Source organism: Lontra canadensis, unplaced genomic scaffold (assembly GCF_010015895.1).
Source record: "Lontra canadensis isolate GAN:19392208 unplaced genomic scaffold, GSC_riverotter_1.0 scaffold56, whole genome shotgun sequence".
Classification (NCBI taxonomy): Eukaryota; Metazoa; Chordata; class Mammalia; order Carnivora; family Mustelidae; genus Lontra; species Lontra canadensis.
Genome location: NW_022631050.1, coordinates 10,007,319 through 10,030,334, shown reverse-complemented (window position 1 = coordinate 10,030,334; position 23,016 = coordinate 10,007,319). Strand labels below are relative to the sequence as shown.

The window sequence follows — 23,016 nt, the reverse complement described above, 5'->3', positions numbered from 1 at the left end:
GCAGGGTTGGATCCCAGGACCCTGGGATCATGACCTGAGCCGAAAGCAGATGCTTAACCGACTGAGCCACCCAAGTGCCCCCCTCAAAGGCAGTTTTGAGGACTAACCAATAAAACTGTCCAAAACTGAATGTCAGAAGGACCCAGGTTCTTCATAGAGATATGTGATGATTAGCCGAATCCTGGTGATGTTACTGTCACTCTCTGGTTCTCAATTTTCATTATATGAAAACTGATCAGTAATTCCCAAGCTTTTTTTCCCCCTTTCCATCACACCTGGGGAATCTGGCACACTCCATCAGCTAAATTTCTCAGCCTGATAGCACTTCCTCAGTAGAGGTGGGCTTCAAGTTATTTCAGAACCACAGAGCATATACAAGGTAGGTGTGTACAGGCACAGTGATAAAGTTCCCTCAGGTGATTCTACGTCTTTGAGTTAAGAAGCAGGAAACTCCCTCCAGGCCATTTCAGCAAGAAAATAATCTATTATTTGATAATTCTATGAATGAGCAGTAAGAATGGCATAGAAAGGATGGTAATGTAAAGCTCAGATTAACTGCAGAATATAGTAGCTAGGTGAGAAAAGTAATTACCATTAAAGGCAGACACACTGAGCAAACAGAAACAGAGATTAGCTGATGAAGATCTAGGTTGTGTCTCTTACCATCTTATCTGGGTGACCTTGGACAAGGTACTGAACTGCTTACAGTCTAAATGTTCTCATCTATAAAATCCAGATACAAATGCTTCCCTGCAGTGAGGATTAAGTATGATCAGCTGTGTAAAGCATTCACCGTGGTGCTTGGAGCAGAGTCAGTACTCAGTACATGAGCACTGTGAACATGATACGGCCAGTCTGTGCTAGATACATGTAAGTGAATAAGACATGTCCCTGTGTTTAAAGGCTAGGGTTCCCCTTCTGGTTTAGAATCTCACATACTCGCTCTGACATGAAATCTCTTGAACTTCTGTGAATGAAACGAAGATTAGATATTTTAGTGTGTTTTATATGTACTCAATGACCCCAAAAAACTTGTTTGTATTTTAACATCTTAGTTAGAAATTCCAGAAGATCTTATGCATAGCCTCATCAGAGATTTGTTTCAAGTTTGTGCTCAAACACACAAAACCCAAGCAATCTACATCATGCTGTTCTAATATCCTCAGTATTACAATAATGTACTGAGTGTTTTCTGAATGTTAACTGTATGGCAGGCACTGCTGAAAGTAATTTACATGTATTACTATTAACTTATTTAAACCTCAAAAACACTATCATAAATACTATTATAATCATCCCTATTTTGCAAATGAAGAAACTGATGCAAAGAGAGGTGAAATTTGCTCAAGGTCACCGTGGCAAAGTAGAACTTCAACCCCAGGAAGTCAGATCCCAGACCCCAAGTTGGGGTCTCTCTGCCATGCTGAGTAATGGTAGGATTCCTAGATGGGCTGGCAGGGAAGCTGACTTCCAGGCTTACATGGGTGTCCTTCAATAAGCTACTTCCTAGCTGGAGCAAGGTGTCTCTGCCTAAAGTAAGGGACTGAGTTAAATCTGAGGTCCTCCAGCTTCAAGAATATCAGAATTATTATACTTGTTCAAATATTGGTTCTCTCTCTCTCTCTCTCTCTCCTGTCTGTGACTTTCTAATTCATACTATCCAGCAATTTGAATGACAAGGCTTAATGTCTGAGGGAATCTCCATTTTTCTCTCCTTTTAAAAGAAAAAAAAAATTGGATACTTATTTTTTTTAGCTGCTGTTTTCTTTTGTTTTTCCTGGCATGTGATATGTTGGCAACACAAAGCATTGTGTATACATCTATGTGTTTGTAAATGTTTATGTTGATAGTTGCTGTTTAGGAGAAATAATAATTTATAAAACAAACACAAATGGCAAGAAAACAAAATTAGGCAGACCAGATTTCACCAACAATAGGAACTCCATGATTATATCTGTCACAGTATTTACTGTGTTATTTCCATCTGTACAACCACTGTAGCATTTACTATTCCCCTTCTTCTGCTTAATTTTCCCTATAGGATATACCATGAGCTGACATGCCATAGATTTGACTTATTAATGTGTTCTCTTCCCTTATTAGAATGGAATCCCCATACCACAAGCTAACTGAATCACTCATGTTGTGCCAACACCACCAGTAGTGCCCGCACACAAAGTGCTCAGTAAGCATTGATGAATGGAATTCAATTGCTTCCCAATAAGTACCACCTCTAGGAATCAATGGCACATCACTACTGAACTTTTGTTTCCTCACCTCACTCAATAATGATATCCTCCTCAAACCCAGACAAAACCCCAAGAATGAGCCTCAAGTTATCCCTCTCTCTTTCCCCTGAATTATCACAACATGAAGGTCTTGGTTCAACCTCCTATCATTCATTCCTCATAGACTAATGCAAATGACACCTAGACTGAACTCCAGTAACTGAATCCTCCCCTGTTCAACAGCCATCCCCCTGGTAGTATCCAGAGTGATCTTTAATCAATGACTATCAGGTCATGTCATCCCTGTGTTCAAATCCTTCAGAGATTCTCAAGGCCTTCAGGAGAGATTGCACACTCTCTAGTAGCAAAGAAAAAGCCATTTTGATGTGACCACTGGTCATTCTTTGGTCTCATTTCCCCTCCAATTTCTTATTCTCTCGTCATATTGTATTTTTTTTTGTGCAATTTTCTGATCTCTCTGTACCCATTGGATTGTTTGTCTGAAATGTCCTTAAATTCATGCTTTGCTTGGAAAATTCCACTCATGTTCAGTCCCTGTGAGAACATAACATCACCTGTTGGAAAACTGTTCTCACTTTTCAAATCACAGTAAGACATTCTAACCTCTTTCCCTTTGTAGCACTTTACACCGAACACCAGTGACACACTTACCATACTGTCACTGAGTTATTTGTAAACACATCTGTCTCCATTTTGTAGACTAATGTTGAATGGAAATGCCTACCTAGCACAGTGCCTGGCTCGTAGCAGGACTTCAATAACTATGAAGGAATGAAGGAATAAACAAATATCATAACTTTCTGATCTAGAAATCTTCCTCCTCTTCACTTAAAGCAGGTATATAAATGAACTCAGATCCCAAACCCTTAGCAACAACAAAAGGTTTAGAATTTTTCTAGTCTTACCTAAACACGTCTCATGGCCTGTCTAGGGAATCTCTTGACTTCAAAAGTAATGGCAATGCTAAAGGCATTGCTTCCATACATATCTTCTTATGTGATCTCCAAATGAAAATGTACCTTGAGCTTAACGTATCCATGAGAATGTTGCTAGGACAGTCAACTTCTGGATGGCAGCCGGACGCACACACCTGAGCTGTTATTTCCCTGATCTGCCAGAGAGGAACTGGAAGCAACAGTATCTCCACACCTCCTGTGACCAGAGATGTAGAGCCTGGGAGATTCCAGGAGAGCAGGGTGTGGGGTAGATTGTTCCCAAGGTTGCTTCAGAAGCACAGAGAGTTTTCTCTAGAATCAGGTATCACAACAGCTGCCTGAAGACACCACACGTCCAAAATTAGGAGTGGGAACTAAGTCGAAGAATCAGTTAATCAGTGTCTGGCTTCCTGAACCACCTTAATGAAATAAAATGCCAAAATTCACAGATACACTGACACTCCTGCTGATGGCCTAAAATAGCATCAACTTCCGACTGAGCGAGCCAATTGCTAGCTATTGCACTGAACTCTTCTGACTGATGATATATCAATAGGGTGACCTTATTTTCAAGATGAGCTCCCTTTTCCCTGCTCTTTCTCATTTCCACTTTGGCAGTGAGACTGGACTTAGCCTTTTTCTAAGGCTCACTGGACTAGAAGATGCCAGTGCAGATGGATTGATAAAAATTATAAGTCATTAGTCCTACCTGTGAATGAAGGCAGCACAAGATTGGGATGAAGTGTTGGGAGAAGGGGGTTTGTGGATGTAGAGATCACTAAAATCACAAGAACCAGGTTTCAGGTTCAAGAGAGAACAGAGGAAGAGAGCTGTAGATCTAAGTGCTGCTATCGTAAACAGCATTATATTCAGTACTTGTCTTACATCATCTGGGCTAAGTGGCACAGCTGGGCACTATTACTCTTATGGGAGAGCCAAAACAGTGTCCCTGCAGACATCTGGTGTGGTGCAGAGTGGTGGTGCACCTGGATTTCCACCCCCTGCCTCATCAGTAGTGAGATCTTTCAATCAGAGGAAATCGTATCATACCAAAAAAATCCTCCAAGAGAAGCAGGAGGAGTAATAAAATGGAATTCGTCAGAAAATCCACATGATGAGTATGGACTCTGTGGGCCCAATCTTCTACCAGAACTTTTGCAAACTGTAGTCACAGGCAGTTTATCTGGGGGTTCAGACTGGGCTCTAGGTTCAAACTGCAACTCCCCAAATCACCAGACTCTGGGATAATTATTTAACTTCTCTTTGCTTCAATTTCCTCATGGTTAAAGAACAGTACCTACATTGTAGGGTTATAGTCAACAAGTATGAGTAATACATGCAAAACTTTCAGTATATAGTAAGTGATCAGCATGTGCTTATCTTATTTTCAATGGGAGCATTAGTAGGAATATTTGGGATCAAGTAAGGTTAGAGAATCTTCATTGCAAGTCAAAGTCTTGCCAGAGTGGCAGAGAGAGATTTAAGGATTCATAAGTTCCACCTCCTTATTTTGCTCCTTGGGCAGAGCAAGATAAGGAAGATATGGCCTCTCCTCTTTGTGATCTTATGGTAAAGTAGGTGACACAGACTCATATAAACATATGAGTTTTATATATATATATATATATATATATATATATATGATATGTATATTACATAGCATACATAACATGTGTGTGTATACATATACATGAGAAATCAAGGCTACAAAAGTTATGAATAAAATATAATGTTAATGAGAATTAGAAAAAAATTAATTCTCATTTGGGAACTGAAGACCATATCCTAGGATAGTCTATAGTGACTCACTACAAAACCCCTTAAAAAATTATAAAAAGCTACATTTGCAAGCAAAGTAAATTATATATTTGGATCCTGGACTCCAGTAGAACAAAACCTTAATTTTTTCTTTAATTAATCATATCAACAATTCAAGTAAGTTAAATTCAAGGAAGCAGCAATTCCACCGTGGCCAAATTTCTGTTGCTTTGCTGTCTCCCTGGTCCCTACTGCCTGACAAAAGGACAGAGGGACAGAAAGTGGTCCACGCTTGTCTAGTCTCTGATTGGCCCCTAACTGTTCAAGAGAGATCACTAGATTTCTGAATGGTTTGGGCAAAAACTGCTGACAGGTCCTAAACTCTCTTGGTTACAATATTTTAACCAAGGCAGAAAAAGAAAGGCAATTTCAAGCAGACTATAGACAAAGAAAAATTAACCTGGTTTTCTACTACCTGCAATCCTCAGCCTGGTAGTAAGGCACTCTTTGTTCTGCTAAAAAACATTCTGTATCGATTATGCTGACACTGACAGTAAAGCTGTGTGGTGGTTAGTTTTCTTTAATTTCTTTTCTTCACATCTCAGATGAGAAAGTGGGTTATGATTCATCTTGCACAATCTGAGTCAAAATTCATTTTTGTCTCTTTTCAATTAGTTCTTCTGCATTCCACATTAAAAAGCAAGAGTAGTTTGCTCAGCAAATGAGGACACTGTGGTATGTCTTTGTGTGTTGCTTTCTCACACACAACTGAAAAATATTTTCTGTATCCTTTAATGATATTCCATTAACAAGAGAGCACCATAAGAAAACACAGCATGCAAATTCAAAGAAAGACAAATACGAACATTAAAAATTCAGAGAGCTTGATTATTACACACTAATCATAAATGGCATAAATCAAGCCAGATACTGCACTGGGAAACAATACTAACAGCTCTTAAAATTTTTGATCTGTTATGGTTTAGAATGCATTTTTACTTGATCCTTACAATACATATATAAAATAGGAATAATGATCTTCCTTAATTGGTGAAATAAGTGAAACTCAGAAAGGTTAAGAGGTTAAATAAAACTGAGCAATTACATTTAACCTCTTAACCTTTCCGAGAGAAAGACTAAATAAAGGACTTGGTTCCATCTCTTAAGCTGTCCTTGGATAAGCTGGATTCTTTGACAAGATGATAACTCTAAGCTTAAAACTGCCAAAATAAGGTTTTAAATAATGTGTACCAATATGTTCTAAAGCACACTGGACATGTCAAATGTCCACACCAGACATGTCAAATGTCATACAGAGAAGATACAGAACTTACACTCAGATTTCCTGACTCAAAGTCCAGAGCTTGTTTCCTGATGCCATGTAACAAAAGATGAACTCTTCATTTTTCTAACAGTGCTGTATTATCTACACTGAAGACCACTGTCACATTGATGGTTACCAATATTAATTTCACTTACCTATGCCAACTAACATTAGTGAACATTACAGACTCAGGAAAATCCTTAAATAGCAATGCTAGAGTACCCACCTCAGAGAAGACGATTTCTTATGTTCTATAATCCTGTTTTATTTTTATTAACTTACAGTTAAAGTTACTGTAAATGCAGTGAACCTTCTCATCAACTTTAAGAAATGAGGAACAGTACTGAGCAGAGTATAAAATGGTCTGGGGAATATAATTCTTGAGCATATTTTCCAATTCTTCTGTGAAATGCTGAAGTGAGCAATGTTGTAATTTTATAAAGGACAGCTGTTTTTCTATCCCCCTATGTTTTAATGATGTCTTAGAGAAGTATTTGAGGCAAAAAACAAAAAACAAACAAACAAAAACCATAAGGGGCTGAAGGATCCCTATAAATCATGTAGTCTGATCTCCTAATATAAAAGATGAGTCCCCTGGAAACTGGGCTGGACTAGGATGTCACAGCAAGTCAACAGGATAGTGTTAGGTCCAGATTCTGGCCTCTGAATGCTTGATTCTTGGCTCCTTACACAACTACACTGCTTCTCATGATAACGTAATGACTCTGGGTGCAAAAATATTGTTTATTTTGTAAAAGTCAACTCAGTGGGTGACCTTGAGGCAATTATGTCATGATGGTGTTCCATCAATTTGTCTTCTTGTTGAATTACATCCACATTTCTCAATACTTTGAACATTACAGGGTTCATGGATGAACATTTTAAAATTAAAATATGCTATTTAATTTAATGTCTTTTAAGGAGAAAAACAGCACATATTTCAACTCATAAGATCAAATTATGGATACTATTGATATGGATGAAGATAAAGTAGCCTAAAAAGTTAATTTGAGTAAAATATTAGGTAAATAATAGTACAGATAGTTCATGTATACGGTAAAAATTATAAACGTGTCTCCAATAATCACAGAATGGGGGCCCTGAAGCTATATGATTTCTATGTGTTTCTCTAATTTTGCCATGATCCTAAGGCTAAATGGGAGAGAAAGGGAGGCAGTGGAGGTTAATAGCCATTTTCTAGTACCTCCAGCCTACTGCATCCTCTTAGCCTCCTTCAACAAGTCACTCCTGCACAGTGTTTCTGTTTTCTCACCGAAATTTAACACATGCTGCTCACTTATAGGTAGCAGTGGAGTTGAGTCCAGGATGCAGATTGAAGGTTTGATGGTTAGAGAACCAGCTGAGGTCTGAGCTCAGAGCTGAGCAATCCTATAACAAATTGGGGAGAATTTAATATAACATGACTGACATTGGAGTCAGTTAGGAAGAGAATTGGAGTAAGATCATTAATTTGCACCTACTTCTGGGTCTTCCCAGTTTACTGGCCTTGGATATTTTGTTTGTTTTTCTTTAAAAGGATTCAACTGTCTTTGCTGAGAATTCAAGCCATGGATAGTGTGTTGCCAACCAGGCTACTCCCTCACAATAGGTCTCTCTTCATGTGAACTCTGTGACATTTAATCTGGCCCAGGTCAGCTGGTAATAGTGGGAAAAGCCCCTGAACCTGAATGAAGAACAATGTATTTTCTGCTGCCAGTCATAAAATTGGTTCACCATTAAAGCCCTTGGTGCTATAAGATTTAATAATGCTTCATCTTCTTGGCCATTATGTTACGTTGTATTATTTCCCATAGTGTACACTACAATGATTGGAGTATAGTAGGCACTCAATAAATATTTGTAGATGACTGAATACATTCAATTAAAAGTACAATAGATGCCTACCAAATAGAACTCCACAGATGTTCAAACAATGGCTTTGCTGACAATTAATTAGCCCTTTTGACAAATCTAATGTCACTTCAAAGTCTGGAAGGAGATCATTATCTGTGTGTTTTAGAGAAAGTTGTGGGGAAAGAGCAGGTGAGGGGGAAGGAGGATGGTTTGGGCAGTAAAGCGAGCAGAGTTCAGAGTTATCTGTATTTGCGTGTTTAAGATCAGAAAATGCATAATTAGCACCTGTAGGCTCAGGGCTCAACTCTAGCCACACAGTTCAGCACACAACCATAAACAACCTATGAATTGGAACTTTTTTTGGGTCACACAATGTGTCCTCCTGCCAGCTCATTCTCTCCCAGAATGCCAAGTCTGCTGTCAGTTATTAGACCAAAAAAAAAAAAAAAAAAGAAAAAAAAAAAGTTTCATTATGAAGTGGGAATCTCTTTTCTAGATTTCATTCTCTGATGAAGGGAATGATGATCTCAATGTAACTGAATGAGTGGGTGTCTGCTGTTGATATAAAGACCATATGAAACAGCCATCTGGGTGGTGGTTCACAGCCTGGAAGGGTCTAGTTGAAGTGAATGACCTTTCACAGCTGGTTGCTATGGAAAACACACATAAACATGGGGTAAGGATGGTTTCTTTCAATGAAATGCCCTGCTCATCTGACCCAACTAGATTAGAATAGCAGAAAATTGAGGAGTTAAGAGACTGGCCTGGGAACCAAAGATGATGAACTCCACAGTGGGAAATCAGGTAAATGTGATCTAGAACTTAGAACATATCAACCATGTAACCCATCAACTGACCAATTTCAGTCCTTAATTTTCATAGAAAATACATGCAAAAGAGGTCAAGTTCAAGGGTGTCAATTTAATTTTCACTAAAGTTCAATGAATGTAGCAACCATATCTCACTCTACACATTTAAGTGATTTAAAAAACAAACCAAAAAAAGGAGCAAGAAGTCTGAATTATAATCCATGGCACTATCCCTAAATAGTTTGCGACTTAGAAAACTCACTCGTTTCCTCATCTCTAAAATCCAGGGGATTTTCCTTCGATAGTCTCTGATTCTCTCTAGCTCTAACCTTTTATGATCCCATAAGGTGCTAAATAAATGTCTGTTAAATGAATGAAGTATTTTCCCTCTAGTTTACTTTACACCATGTCCTGCCACAGGGAATACCCAATGTCTACTCACAGTTTTCATTTATATGTTTACTAGTTAATTAAACAAATATTAAGCATCTTCTATCAGTCAGATAGAAGGTGTTCTAGAGGTGAATATAGGGTCACAGCAGTGAATGAAAACAAAACTATTGCTTCAATCAGACTTTCATTCTAGTGGGGAAAATAGACATGGGATACTAGAAATAAGAAATTTGATGAAGTGCGTTGGGGGAAATTGGAGGGGCAGACGAACCATGAGAGACTGTGGACTCTGAGAAACTAACTGAGCGTTTTGGAAGGAAGGGAGGGTGGGAGGTTGGGGGAGACAGGTAGTGGGTACTGTGGAGGGCACGTATTGCATGGAGCACTGGGTGTGGTGCATAAACAATGAATTCTGGAACAATGAGAAGAAATTAAGGAAATAAGTATAAATTAAAAAAAAGAAATTTGATGAAAATGAAAAAAAAAAGATATTGGGAATCTCTTCATTAACTTTGTATTTAAAAATCAAGGAGCTCAGGACAGTATATGCACATAGGTCTTAATAAGTCATTGATTTTACTTTATCATTTTTAAGGGTAATGCATATTTCACTCAAGTTTGAATAAGGTGTATCTAGGAGTGGGTTCACAAAAATATCTGGGAAACCCACTTCCTCACCTTTGTGAATAGCCCTGCCATCCCTCTTCCCACCAGCAGAGACTAGTTTCTATTCTTTATTCAGAAAGGAACTTTTGGCCCTAGAGTTTAAAACACTTCCAGCTGTATGACCTTGAATGAGTCATTTGGACTTCAGTTTTCTGGAAAATGAAACATGGTTGTAGATAGTTTCTATGATTAAATTCTTTATGACACTGTAAGTCTAGGTTCCCAAATCAATGCTTAAAAACACACTATACAGCCAAATTAATTAAAAATTAACGTGTGCTAAGATGGAACACATCAATGCTTAGGATTATTTATTTGGTGCTGTAAACATATACTGCCCCAAGCAAACATCTTACCAGAAACCACCACCACAAAAGGAAATATACCTAATATGTCTCATTAACTAGAAAACGTTCTATTCCCACGACCCACAGATACCTTAAAGAAAGAGCTGGAAAGAAACAAAACTGAGAAATCCATTTTTTCCCAGATCAATATAACCTTTTCTCTAAGCTACTCATTTTCTAATTTTTCTTCCATTGTGGTTTTTGGGGTTTTTAATTAATTAGGTCATTTTTTTTTTTTTTTTTTTTTTTTTTTTTTTTCCTGGGGAAATAAGATGCTTAAGGCCTCAGGTTCCATCTGTTCTCAAGGCAACTATCCACCTGGAGTCATTTCCCAGTTTGTAATTGACAGGAGCACTTTGGAAATTATTTCCTTGACACAAAATAATAACAACAAAGAAAAACAAATTACCTAGCACCTCTCAGTTGAGACCCCCTAAGCACTTTTCAAACCAGACACACTGGTCCTTGTACTGATGAGAAAGCTAAAACACAGAGCATGTTCACTGATCGACCTCCCAGTTCTTGACTATCTAGCAACCCCGCAGGAAGAGTGTGATGGGGGAGAAAGAGAACAAGATCTGGGGTAGGAGGCCTGGGCCTCAGTGCAATGCTGCTGCTTTGGGGAGCTGTGCTTCTGGGATCTCTGACCTGTAGGGAAGGGTGGTGGCCCTGGAGAATGGGAGTCCCTTCATTACTCAGATCCTGTGTATCTTCACGTGCCAAATGGGGAAAAAGTACTGTATTTTGGAGGGCTGCTGTCTAGCTCATATGATATTACAAGTATGAAAGTACTTTATAAAACTTTATCTAGATGTCATTTGTAATCACCTCATAGAAATGACAATCTGGGGGCAGAATAAGCAATTGGATCCAGGAGGCTGATCCCTGGGCCAGTTTAGATGCCCATGTCACTGAACATCAGAGTAGGACAGTACTTTCCAAATCCAATCTCATCATCCATGGGACTCTTGAACACCTATCATCACTTCCTCCATGGGGGGCTATAGGGCTTGGACCTAGACCCTTCCAAGAACTTGTCTCTGTCTGCTCAAAATGTTAATTCATCATACTGAAGGCAAATTCGCTGGCTTCCCCGCACTTGCCTTGCTTTTGTTGCTAACTTTGGAGGCATGGATATCAAGTTTAATTCTTTTGCACATAGCAGTCTTCCAGCAGCACCGGGGCTCCAGGTTTCTTTCCTCCACACCTTCAACTGTACCTCAAAGAGTGGTCTGCAGCTCCCTAAGCATCATCATTGTCCAAGTCCCCCACGCATGCTCACTTATCAACCGGTCTTACATAGTATTGATAAACGGACTACCAATCCTCCCTGTCAGGGGCACTCTGTTTCTACTCAGGGACATTCACTAGACCTCCATGTTGCTCTCAACTGAGAAGATACATAGCACAGAGCATGGTGAGTCAGCTTGATTAATGAAGGAATAACAGCACATGCCAACCCGTGCCTTTCTTCTCTTGAGGCATAATTACCACATGCCAGGCCCCCACTGCCTCCTATATTCCACTTCTGTCCCACTATCCTAGTTCCCCCAGAACAAACTTCTGGCTTTATGAAAATTTCCCACTATACCTCAATAACAATAGTCAGAGAGAAACAACAACAACAAAAATTCTTAGACAAATGCCACGTTCTGTGAAGAGAATTTACCTAGTGCTGCTCTAAAGGCATAGGGATTCTTCAAATAGCTCCCTAAACAATTTTGAGACTCACACACTTCATTTTTTTTTTTAAAAGAAGGAATAAGACAACACTATGTAAGCAATGCCAAGATAATTACAGCTTTGTGTTTAAAAATAAGCTGGTAGATATTTTCATTCTATCCTCAGATATATTACAGTTCTCATTTCCACAGATACTATATTCCAATGGTCTTATTTTAGGTATTAGGGTCTGCACAGCCAGAACACCATTATTTTGGGGGAGACCTATGGATAGAGAGATAGACATGGAACTTCTCTTACACAAACATATTTTGTCTTTCAAGATGAAAGAAAGCACAATACTTAGAGGCTTGGGTGTGTCAACCAATAGGGAAAACTCTTGGATTAATTCAAAAGATGTGGCAAAAATATCTACAGACATACTTGACCTTCTATTACATTTCCCCCCCTCATAACTGTCGGAAAAATATAAGCTCCAATCAGGACAACTAGCCCTGTAAGCTCCCGAATATTCTGGCAATGGTACCTTTCTCCCCATTCATCTTAATAGCTAATTTTAAAATTCTCCCTCTCATTTTAAGTTCTGCAGTTTCCCCTAACCTAAAATAATTCATAGTTCATCACCTCTTGTTCTTTCTATACATCTATCCTTGGAACTGAGAATCTCCTTCAGTATAAACACACTTTCCTAGTTGCCCAGGGAAACAGGGTGCTTAGATTTGGGCCAAAGGCCCACTACCTGATTACTGAAACACATGAGAATATTCTACCTCCAATTTTCTTGTATGTTTCCTTTCTTCTCCCTACAGGGTAGTGTTTTGAGGCCCATTCAAGGACCCTATTACCCATGGACAAAATACTCAAGAATCTTCTATAGCCCAATCACATAAGCCAAAACAGATGGAAAATGTTCAGAGCACGAGAGAATTTTGTCTTTCCTTTAAAGATACGGACTTATCCATCTGCTGCATTATGGGTTCATTCCTTGTGGTATTTATCTAATACTGCAATGCAACAATCCCTGATTTTGATGAAGATGGAAGAGGGAGAGTATAGAACACTAAAACTAACACCATTTTAGAAGAAACCATTAAAAAAAAAAAAGCCAGCTGAGACTCAGTTGAAGGTTCCTGCTTGTAATATTTATAGGGAACAGACTTAAGAAAATGAGATGTGCGTAATTATCAGCAATTTGCCTTCTGCAAGGTCAACAGAAGGGCTGGTCAGCTAACACTGTTGATAGGAAGGTATTGGGTATGCTGTGTTAATGTATCTGAGCTATGGCAAAAAGCTCACACTCAGTGCCCCATCAGTTAATTTAGGTTCTATACATACTTAAAATATATTGCCAGAGACACTGACGTTCCAGCTACACAGCTTATGGCCCTGGGCACAGATGGGTCTCTCACTTGAACGTCATGACATCGGGAAGGAAAGCATGACAAGAGGCAGGATAGTCAGCTATTGACAGGTGCAGGAACAACATACGCCATTCTATAAGGGTAATGCATCAGCACAGACTTGAGATGAGAAGAATGAGTCCACATGCTGAAGCTTATTAACTATGTAACCTTGAACAAGTCATTCAGCCTCTCTGAATCTGTTTCCTCACCTAAAAAATGAAGACATCATCACCAGACCTGTCATTCAAACTATGAATAGAGCTTTAGATCAGTATCAGCTCCTATCATCACCATCCTACTGACTATCATCTCATCAGCAGTAGAAAAGGTATGTGTCCAGTACAAAACAAGGAAACACACACAAGAGAGGGAAATGTCAAAGATCCATTGTAATCATTAAAAGATTCTGGTTTAGAAGGCACAGGAATCTAACTCTACTTTTCCCACCCAAGAAAGGAGTCTTAAAATAATTCATTTGTGAGGCTTCAATACATTTTTGAGGAAGAAGGGTGTCCTGGGTAGCTGTGTAGTAATGGCATCTCTAGCTGTTTTAAAGATTTATTTATTTATCTGACAGACAGAGATCACAAGTAGGCAGAGAGGCAGGCAGAGAGAGAGAGGAAGAGAAGCAGGTTCCCCGCTGAGCAGAGAGCCTGATGCAGGGCTTGATCTCAGGACTCTGAGATGATGACCTGAGCCAAAGGCAGAGGCTTTAACCTACTGAGCCACCCAGGTGTGGCATCGCTAGCTGTTTTAATCTAAAGTGATTCAGCCTTCCCCACAATATCTATATCTGTATCGGTATCTTTATGTGTCGATCTACCGATCGATCTATCATCTATCTAGACTGTTTCAAAGTAAGTTGTAGATATCATGACACATCTCCTCAAGTACTTCAATACATTGCTCCTAAAAACAAGGATATCATTTTGTATAACCACAATGTATAACCACAATACCATACTCAAGAAATTAACATTGATGTGTTATCAAATATATAGCTCATATTCAAATTTCTCTAACCTTGCCCCAAATATTTAATAGGGTTTTTTTTTTTTTCAACCAGAATCCAATCAGGATTCCTACCTTATTCTCCAATTTTATTTCCCAAAATTTGTTCCTTCCCACATTGGTGATTCACTTTAATGATTTTCTTCTGTATCATGTTAAAATTTCCCTTGTCAGAAATGACATCACTTCCTTACCATCATTCCTCTTCCAAATCTCTATTAGCGTACTTTTAAAGACTTAACTCAAAGGCTAACCATTCCGTAAACATATTTCCATTCCTGCCTGGGAATGTCTATTCTCCTTTTTCTGAATTCTCGACGAACTTTGGCTGAAATTTGACTAAGTCACTTGTCACTCCCAGTCTTGTGTTAGGATTAAAGATCATTGCTCTGTATATATTCTCTATTAGACTATAGGAATCTTCAAGGTAAGATCCATGTCTAGCCAAATGCCTCCAACACTTAGCAGAGAATTTTGTACATTATAGGCACTTAGATATTTTCCACCTAAAGTAAATTTTCCTTAAATAATCCTGGTCTCAATTCATACTTTGTTCATTCTATCTACTCCAAAGAGAATACCTTCTTCTACTTTCTGTGTATCCAAAGCTGATCTCCTCCACAAAAGGTTTCCTAATTATCCAGCTTAAACTTTTGGAGATGACAGATATGTTTACTACCTGGATTGTGGTGACAGCAATACAAATGTATATACATCTCTAAACCCACCAAGTTATGGACACTGATTATACGCGTATGTTTTTTGTATATCTCAATAAAGCTGGAGAAAAAGTTTTTAGAAGAAAAAAATATAGAACGAAGTCTGGATTCTAATCAAGTCCTACAATTTATTAGCTGTTGATGTTGGGTACATAACCTAACATTTCAGTGCTTCAATTTCCTAATATGGAAATAATAATAGCCTTTATAGGATTATACATTTTCTATAAGGATGAAATAGATTAATTCCTATAAAGTACATAGAATACTGATGCCACATTGTAAGTACTGAATAAACATTAATCATTATTCCACAATCTCTCTCATGGTTCATAATCCTTATTTGGCAATTATTATTTACCAACTGGTGACATATGTTCTAAAAATACCTGTTTAAATCAGGTATTTTTAATGGATTTCTAATAGGCATATCTTATTTTCTTAAATAAAGCATGGGATAACTTTGATTTTTGAGGATATTCTATATGCCAAGAACTTGGCTAAGTGCTTTCTATAAATATTTCACCCAAGACTCAAAATAACAGTATGAACTAGTGGTTATTTCCATACTATAGATAAAGCAAAAACAAAAACAAAGATTGAGAGAGCGTAACCAAATTGTTCAAGTTGTCTAAGCTAGTAACTATTAGAGCGAGGATAGTTCTTAAAGGCAAAGATAACATTTAATTTATATCTATTTCCCAGAAGGCTTAATACATATTGATCAACACAATTACTATCCATGTTCAATTTTCCTTATTGCTATGCATTTAGTTGCTATGATATTTGAGGCATATATACTTGTTACATTAGTTTGCTATTTATTTATTTATTTACTTACTTACTTATTTCTTAAAGATTATATTTATTTATTTGACAGAGAGATAGCACAAGTAAGCAGAGCGGCAGGCAGAGGGAGAGAAAGAAGCAGGCTCTCTGTTGAGCAGGGAGCCCGATGCGGGACTCGATCCCAGGACCCTGGAATCATGACTTGAGCCGAAGGCAGCTGCTTAACCAACTGAGCCACCCAGGAGCCCTGCTTTTTATTTTTAATATGCTTTAGTACTGTCACCTTATTTTTTGCTTTTAACATGCTCTTTTAAATAATTTACCTAAGATTCCAATATAAAACTTTCCCCTACATCCATAACAAGAGCATGGTACACTTCTAGTATATTTTAATAGAACTAGAGACTTTAAAAAAAAATATTCTCCATGCATTCCTCCTATCAATTTGTGTTTAGCTTTGAGCTTTGTTGTGTTTTATTGGAGTAATGCTGTTCCTACGGAAACTTACTAGTGTTGAAAGAAATTCTAGAAAACATTTGCTCCACACTTCTGATTTACTAAGGTGGGAAATGAGGCTCAAGCAGATGGGGAAAATTTCACTATTGCTTAGCCAATCAAAGGCACAGGAAGGGCCAGAACCAGAATTCTTTATTTCCATCATTGACTTACACCTATATACAAATCAGTGCCATGTTTTTCATATCCTACACCATTCCATTTATGGTGTGGCTTTGGACCAGTGCCCTCAGTTCACCTGTTATTACACATTCCCAAATAGGGAGCAAGGGGAAGACATGAAAATAGTAAATGTCTGAAGAAGTGAAAACCGGTGTAATGTTTCCGCCTCTGTGCCTTTGCTTCTGCTCCCCCCACAAACGAAACCTCCTTTCCCTACATGTTCTTAAAGTGATACTACTCAAACTATGGTCCCTGGGTGGGGATCTAAGAAATGTTTGTCACCCTCCATTGAGACAGAGTACAAAAACAGGGAGTATTTAGGAAGGAATGTAACACTTTAATAGGGTAATTGATTCTTATTCAATCTCATAGTGGTAAAACGTGGCCTTCCATTTTGTATTCTCTTTATTTCACTTTCTTAGTAATTAATTTTAATTGTGCTCTATACAAATACTGGCCTCCAACTGGTTGAGGAGGAAATAGTTTCCATCATAGGAAATTTGGGAGGCACTAATATAAAAGGTCCAGGTTTAGGTACCACCAGTTTCTTTATAAGGCATTCCTGATGCTCCTGATGCGAAGAGCTTTTAAATTTTATAATATCTCACATAAGCCTCTCTTATGCCTCTTACAGCTTTCTACCAAGATTAGTAATTACTCATGTGTTTTTCTTATCTCTTCTGAATAATTATAACCTCCCTGAGGGCAGGTTATGTGTCCGTAGCACCATGGAAATTGCATATAGTTCATCAATCCACATTATCCTCATGGACTGGATGGAATAACCGTTCATAATTATTCACAGATTTGGAGAAGGGAGAAGGTTGAAAAAAAAAACCAAAAACACAACAGGAACATCTTTTCCTAAACTCGCATAGGGAAATAATTGAGAGTGCAGATTTTAGACACTATCCACTTCCACATTTTGTATATAAATATTTAGACGAGTGAGGAACCTGAACACATACAGAAACCCTATTTCTGCCTAAGGAGAAGCTTAGAAGTTGTCAAAAATTCATTTTAAAATCAAATTTGTATCTCAAGAAACTGCACAGTAGTATCCTTGCACTTTCAGTATGAGCTAAACAGATATCCCATTTACAGCAGTCTCACAAAACTATTTCTAGAACACTCCGTCGTGTGCGGAAGCACACCAACTCCAATGCATCCATACTCGAATCCTTTACCTGTGGAACTGATAGTACTCCTAATTAATAATTAAGAAGACCAGAAGGCCTTTCCTTCAGGAGTCAACTCTAGCCTCCACTCACCAAAGTATTCATCAGCAGGCGGATTTTCCATGTCATACAGCATCTTCTTGGTCAGGTGTTCGAGTTCATCTTCAGGACGGAACGATGGGGAAGCAGCTGGAGGCCCCATGGAACCCGTTTGTCCACCCTAAAAGGCAGAGGACACATAGTTCTTTACATACCATCAAGACAATCAGTATTTGCACTGTAGACAAAAAAAGTACGGGACGTGGCTATTAAGAGATTTGGGTTTAACAATCCGTTTCATCGGTTCTTTAGTGTCTGACCCGAGACACACCATTTTACAGGAGCCACTTGTCTTCTCCAGATGAGTTATCCACTGGGCTTTGGAAATCCATGTTTACAACAGTAGGGCTTCATTTCATTCAACAGTTGCTAAGTAGTCACTGTATACCAGTCGTATATTTATAAAAACAATATACACAGAGGCCCCCCTCCCACTTATGGAGTTTATGGTCAAGGGAGAAATTCATGTTCATCAATAATTAAAGATAAAGCAATTACAGAACGTGCACAACTAGGGTACATAAAGGGACCTCTCCTGTAGCCTGAAAAGAAGAATTCCAGAGGAGAGGCCAGTACAGAGTAGGACATACTCAGCTAATGGGCAAGAAACTTAACAGGTAGAAGTTTTTCACATTTAGGTGAGAAAAAGGCCAAGTGGCATAGGAGCTCCTCACAGTGGAATATTTCTGCACCACATATAAAGCTTGAGAGAGGAGATGAGATGGGTCTAATGGGGAACAGGGGTGCAGAAAGTGAATGACCCTGTGTTGCATTTAAGGAGGTTGAGAAGTTTCTCCTCTTAGTACTACAAACAGCCACGTACCAAATGGGGAGGGTACATCAGTAGCACTGATCCTGGGTTGGTGTTTAAAGAGGTGGATGACCAAGAATTAGAGCCACGTCACGATATCAAGTGTCAGGGGAAAGATTACTTGAGATGTTCAACCAACAATCCAAAGTAGGTAGAGAAAGAAGGAAGGCCAGATGCCAGACGTAAGATTTTGCAGTATGTAAACAAGTGGAAATTTAAAATTCTATTTCCCAGGTGCCTGGGTGGCTCAGTGGGTTAAAGCCTCTGCCTTCAGCTCAGGTCATGATCTCAGGGTCCTGGGATCGAGCCCCGCATCGGGCTCTCTGCTCAGCAGGGAGCCTGCTTCTCTACCTCTCTCTTTCTGCCTGCCTCTCTGCCTACTTGTGATCTCTATCTGTCAAATAAATAAATAACATCTTAAAAAAAAGAAAATAAAATTCTATTTCCCTTTGCCTATATTATAACTTTGGCCATATCCAAAATCACACCCCAGCATCTTTAATCAAAGCGTTTGTAACAAAAACTTAACGAAAAATTAAGAAATAGCTGATGGGGAGAGCTGAGACTCTGAGAATGTTCTTCCCTTGATGTTTATGCATTCTTAAGAGTCTCTCCTTTCATTAAGAGTTTACAAGAATCAGTTCAACAGAACCTGAAGCTGTGCATTCATTCACCGTTATCCTCACTATAGCAAATGTGTTCTTGGATGTGAAAATCCTGTAAGGTATAAATCCCTGTACAAATGTTTCTTCCTTACTATGAACACTTATTTCAATGAGTCCAAAATACATACTAATTATTTGTGTGATGTCTGAGGCATAAAATGCCTTCTAAACATATGTGAAGTTGTTAATTGGCACTTACTTGGGACTCTTCTCTGGTTATTTTCCAATTTTTTAGGTTTTTTTTTAAAAATGGATAGAAAGTTGGAATACAGACATACAGACAGCCAAAAAGGCTAAGAATTTTTTATGTTGGTTACTCATCTAACCCTGGGATTTTATTTCATTGTTGGACAATTTGGATTGGAGAATGGACAGCAGTGAGCAAACTATGACATGTGGCCAGTGACAAAGACTAAAAGTAGAGCTGTATGCCAGAATCTCTTATTCATTGTGAGATAAGGAAATCTGACACCCAAAAAGATCAGGGCAAGGCTAGTTATGATAAACCCAGCATAGGGGCCCATCCCAGACTCACTTATTCAGTAAACATTAAATGTTACATGGAAGGCCTTCTCTAAAGTACAAATAACATTTGAACATTGGATGAGTGGTTTGCTAGTAATATTAAACTTTCAATGGCACAGATGTTATCTGCTTCTAGGAAAATTTTGCTGAAATCATAAAATTATACCACCAAGGCCAGTCACAGGAACTTTCTTTGGAAAAAAAAAAAGGAACAGAAAGTAACAGTGTAACTATCTGTCCATGGGTAAGAGGTCACTTAAATGGACAATGATAGATACACACAATGGAATGTGAACAGGTTTTAAGAGAACACTGTAAGTTTACCACTATAATTAGGAAAAAGATGGCATAGCCATGCTATCAAAGGAACAGATGCAGTGATAGGATAGGAAATCTAAATGATGGCCCCATTTTTGAAAAATAAGTAGCGTTTAATTATCTATCATTCAATATACAGGTAGGGAAGAAAGTCTGAAAGGACATGTACTCCTATATTAAAGGGAGGCTTTGTTGGGTTTGGAATCCTGAGAGCCTTTTAATTTCTAAGTTTGTGTTTCTTTTACAGTATTTAATTTGACTTCTGCAATCCATGAAATATAACTTTTCAAATGCAATTAATTCAAGTGACAAAGGTAGTCTGGGTACTAGCAAAGCCCTGGAATGGGCTAATCCAGGTCAAGGCCGAGCTCTAAGAGGAGCAAAAGGCCAAAGGTGGGACACAGTTGGGTGGAAGTGGGGAAAAATGCAAGTGGTTCTGTTTAAAGCTGAAGAGGTGAGAGAAAGGAAGGGCCAGCTCGTGACTGCCGTGCCATCGGGGGCTTAGGTCTTCTCTATGGGCCAGGGACTCTAGGCCCTGTGTGAGACCACAGGAAACTCTGAAAATCTGATGTGCTCAACTCCCTTTTGGCAGAGACTGGCATTCATAAAAATGCACATCAAATTTACCTACATTTTCAGAAAGCTCATGGGCTACAGGGACATATCTCAAGACCCTCAGGGAAGAACGCCCAGGCAACAGAAATCTCAATGGGGATTTTCAGCAGGGAGGTGAGCTCAACAGATTAGAAAGTTGTCTTTGGAGTGGAAGGAGGATGGGAGCGCCATGAGACTGGAACCAGGTGGGAAGCTTATCCTAAAACATTTGTGGCCAGAGAGTGAAGGGGCATACTGTGCGGCAGTGGCAAGATAGCTGGAGACAGAGGTTTAACTCTGGCAATGGCTTGGAGTCCTTGTGGGAGCTAGCACTTCTGGTTTCCTTCTATAAAATGGGCTTGTCCACGCTACCTCAGTCGTTGTAAGGATTAAAATCGGAGAGTTTGCGGGGTGCCTGAGTGGCTCAGTGGGTTATGCGCCTGACTCTCAATTTCAGCTCAGATCATGATCTCAGGGTCTTGAGATCAAGCCCTGTGTGGGGCTCCATGCTCTGTGGGAAGTCTGCGTTGCAACTCTCTCTCCCTCCCTCTGACCCCACCCCCCTCCATGTTAGGCTCTCATTCTCTCTCTAAAATAAGTAAATAAATCTTAAAAAAAAAAAAAAAGAGAGAGAGAGAGAGAATTAGAGAGCTTGCATCTCATGCTATAGAGAGCTTTAACTACTTTCTCAAACCAAGGTAACAAAGGGACTCTCTTTGGATCCCCACCCCACTGCTGAGGGAGGAGATAATCCCAGTTCAGGTGACAGAACTGAAGACAAGGGTGGAAAAATGACCTACATCTTGTTTTCTAGACTTGCAATAAGGAGAGAACTTGAGCCCCAAATAGGTGGCCATCTGACTCCAAATGCCATGCATATTTTCCAACCAAACATTGTTTCCCATGGAGAAAGTGGAGACTTGTATGAAAGATTACCTGTCATAGTAATGGCACTGACTGTTTTAATTTAAATCAACAACTATTAAGGAAACGCTGATCCTTCCTGCTCCCAGTGTTAGGGCAGACCCTCAGGGAATGGACATGGCTTCTCATGGTCTGGGCTTCCAGTATCTGCTTCCCTCTTAAATCAACAAAGGCAGCAAGAAGGCCAGGTCTGTCCTCTGCCAGAAATTTGGATTCTACCCTTAGCACTTAAGTTACAAGCACAGGTCCTTCTTTCAAAGTACTTACACTGTCAGGACTTCACAGATTTTAAGACAAATATATCCTTCCTTTTATTCTCCAAATACGTCCTATTTGCTTGCAATACAGCTTCTGGAATAACCCATTTGGAAAGGTGCATTCTTTTTCTTTTACATTCCAATCCCATATAAATGCTAACCTTGGATTCCTGTTTTTTCTTATGTAGAAGGACCCCAGGAGAACATCTCTTCCAGAGTTTGTGAACTATTTGGCACAGAACTCTCCCCACCCCGCCCCCCAGCCTCTGCCCCCAAACAGTGCACAAAACTGAACATCCATGGAAAACATATTGGTAAAAACACGGGGTCCCCAATGTCCACATATCTCCTCTCCCATGAAGGAAGACGCAGCCCACACCTTTTCTCTGAAGTTCAAGTCCTTTAAGAACTTCGGGGCTTTTCTCCCTGGGGTGAAGAGACCCCTCTTCATTTCTCTTTCTCAGTAGTGCTCAGGGCTTTACATGTCCTAAGAAAAGGGAGCAACCGTCCAATGTATCGTTTAAACAAGTGGCTTCCAGCATTGTGTCTGGATAATAGAACATGGTTGAAAATTTGTGGGGTGGGGGCCGGGAAGGGATGTGCTGCATTATTTTGTTTGTTCACTCTTCAAACGCAGAGATGTGCACAGGACCATCAGGGTAGCTCCCGTGGCATCATCATAATTCCTTGCATTTCTGTGTTGCTTTGCAGGGGACAGTTTTCATAGCAACAGCCCCATGTAGTAAGTAATCCTACTTTAGGGTGATTAAGGTGAGGCCCAGAGAGGCAAAGTGAGCAATCCCGCATCTAGGACAAGTCCTGAAAATCAGTGGAGTCCTGACAGCCACCGGCTGTGCCGAGTTGGCATGTCCCTGTGACACTGTGTGCTGGCTCTCAGTGCCCGGGGCTATGCACGCCCTTCTACACCATTCTTCTGTAATGACTTGGATTTTTTTCAGAGTAGAGGTTTACTGCTAAACAGTGAAACGAAAGTCCTGCAAAGCAAATATAAACAAAGCCTCTAGCC

General features: G+C 39.3%; 1 protein-coding gene across 3 annotated transcripts in view; it reads right to left on the bottom strand.

Moving 5' to 3' along the window:
• The window catches only part of LPP (LIM domain containing preferred translocation partner in lipoma), a 431,103-nt gene that overhangs the window by 137,733 nt on the left and 270,354 nt on the right, over nt 1-23,016 (bottom strand). For all 3 annotated transcript variants that reach the window (XM_032875624.1, XM_032875625.1, XM_032875626.1), the window contains one exon: nt 17,890-18,016. In XM_032875624.1, coding sequence (XP_032731515.1) covers nt 17,890-18,016 — 127 coding nt within the window. The remainder of the gene's footprint in view (nt 1-17,889; nt 18,017-23,016) is intronic.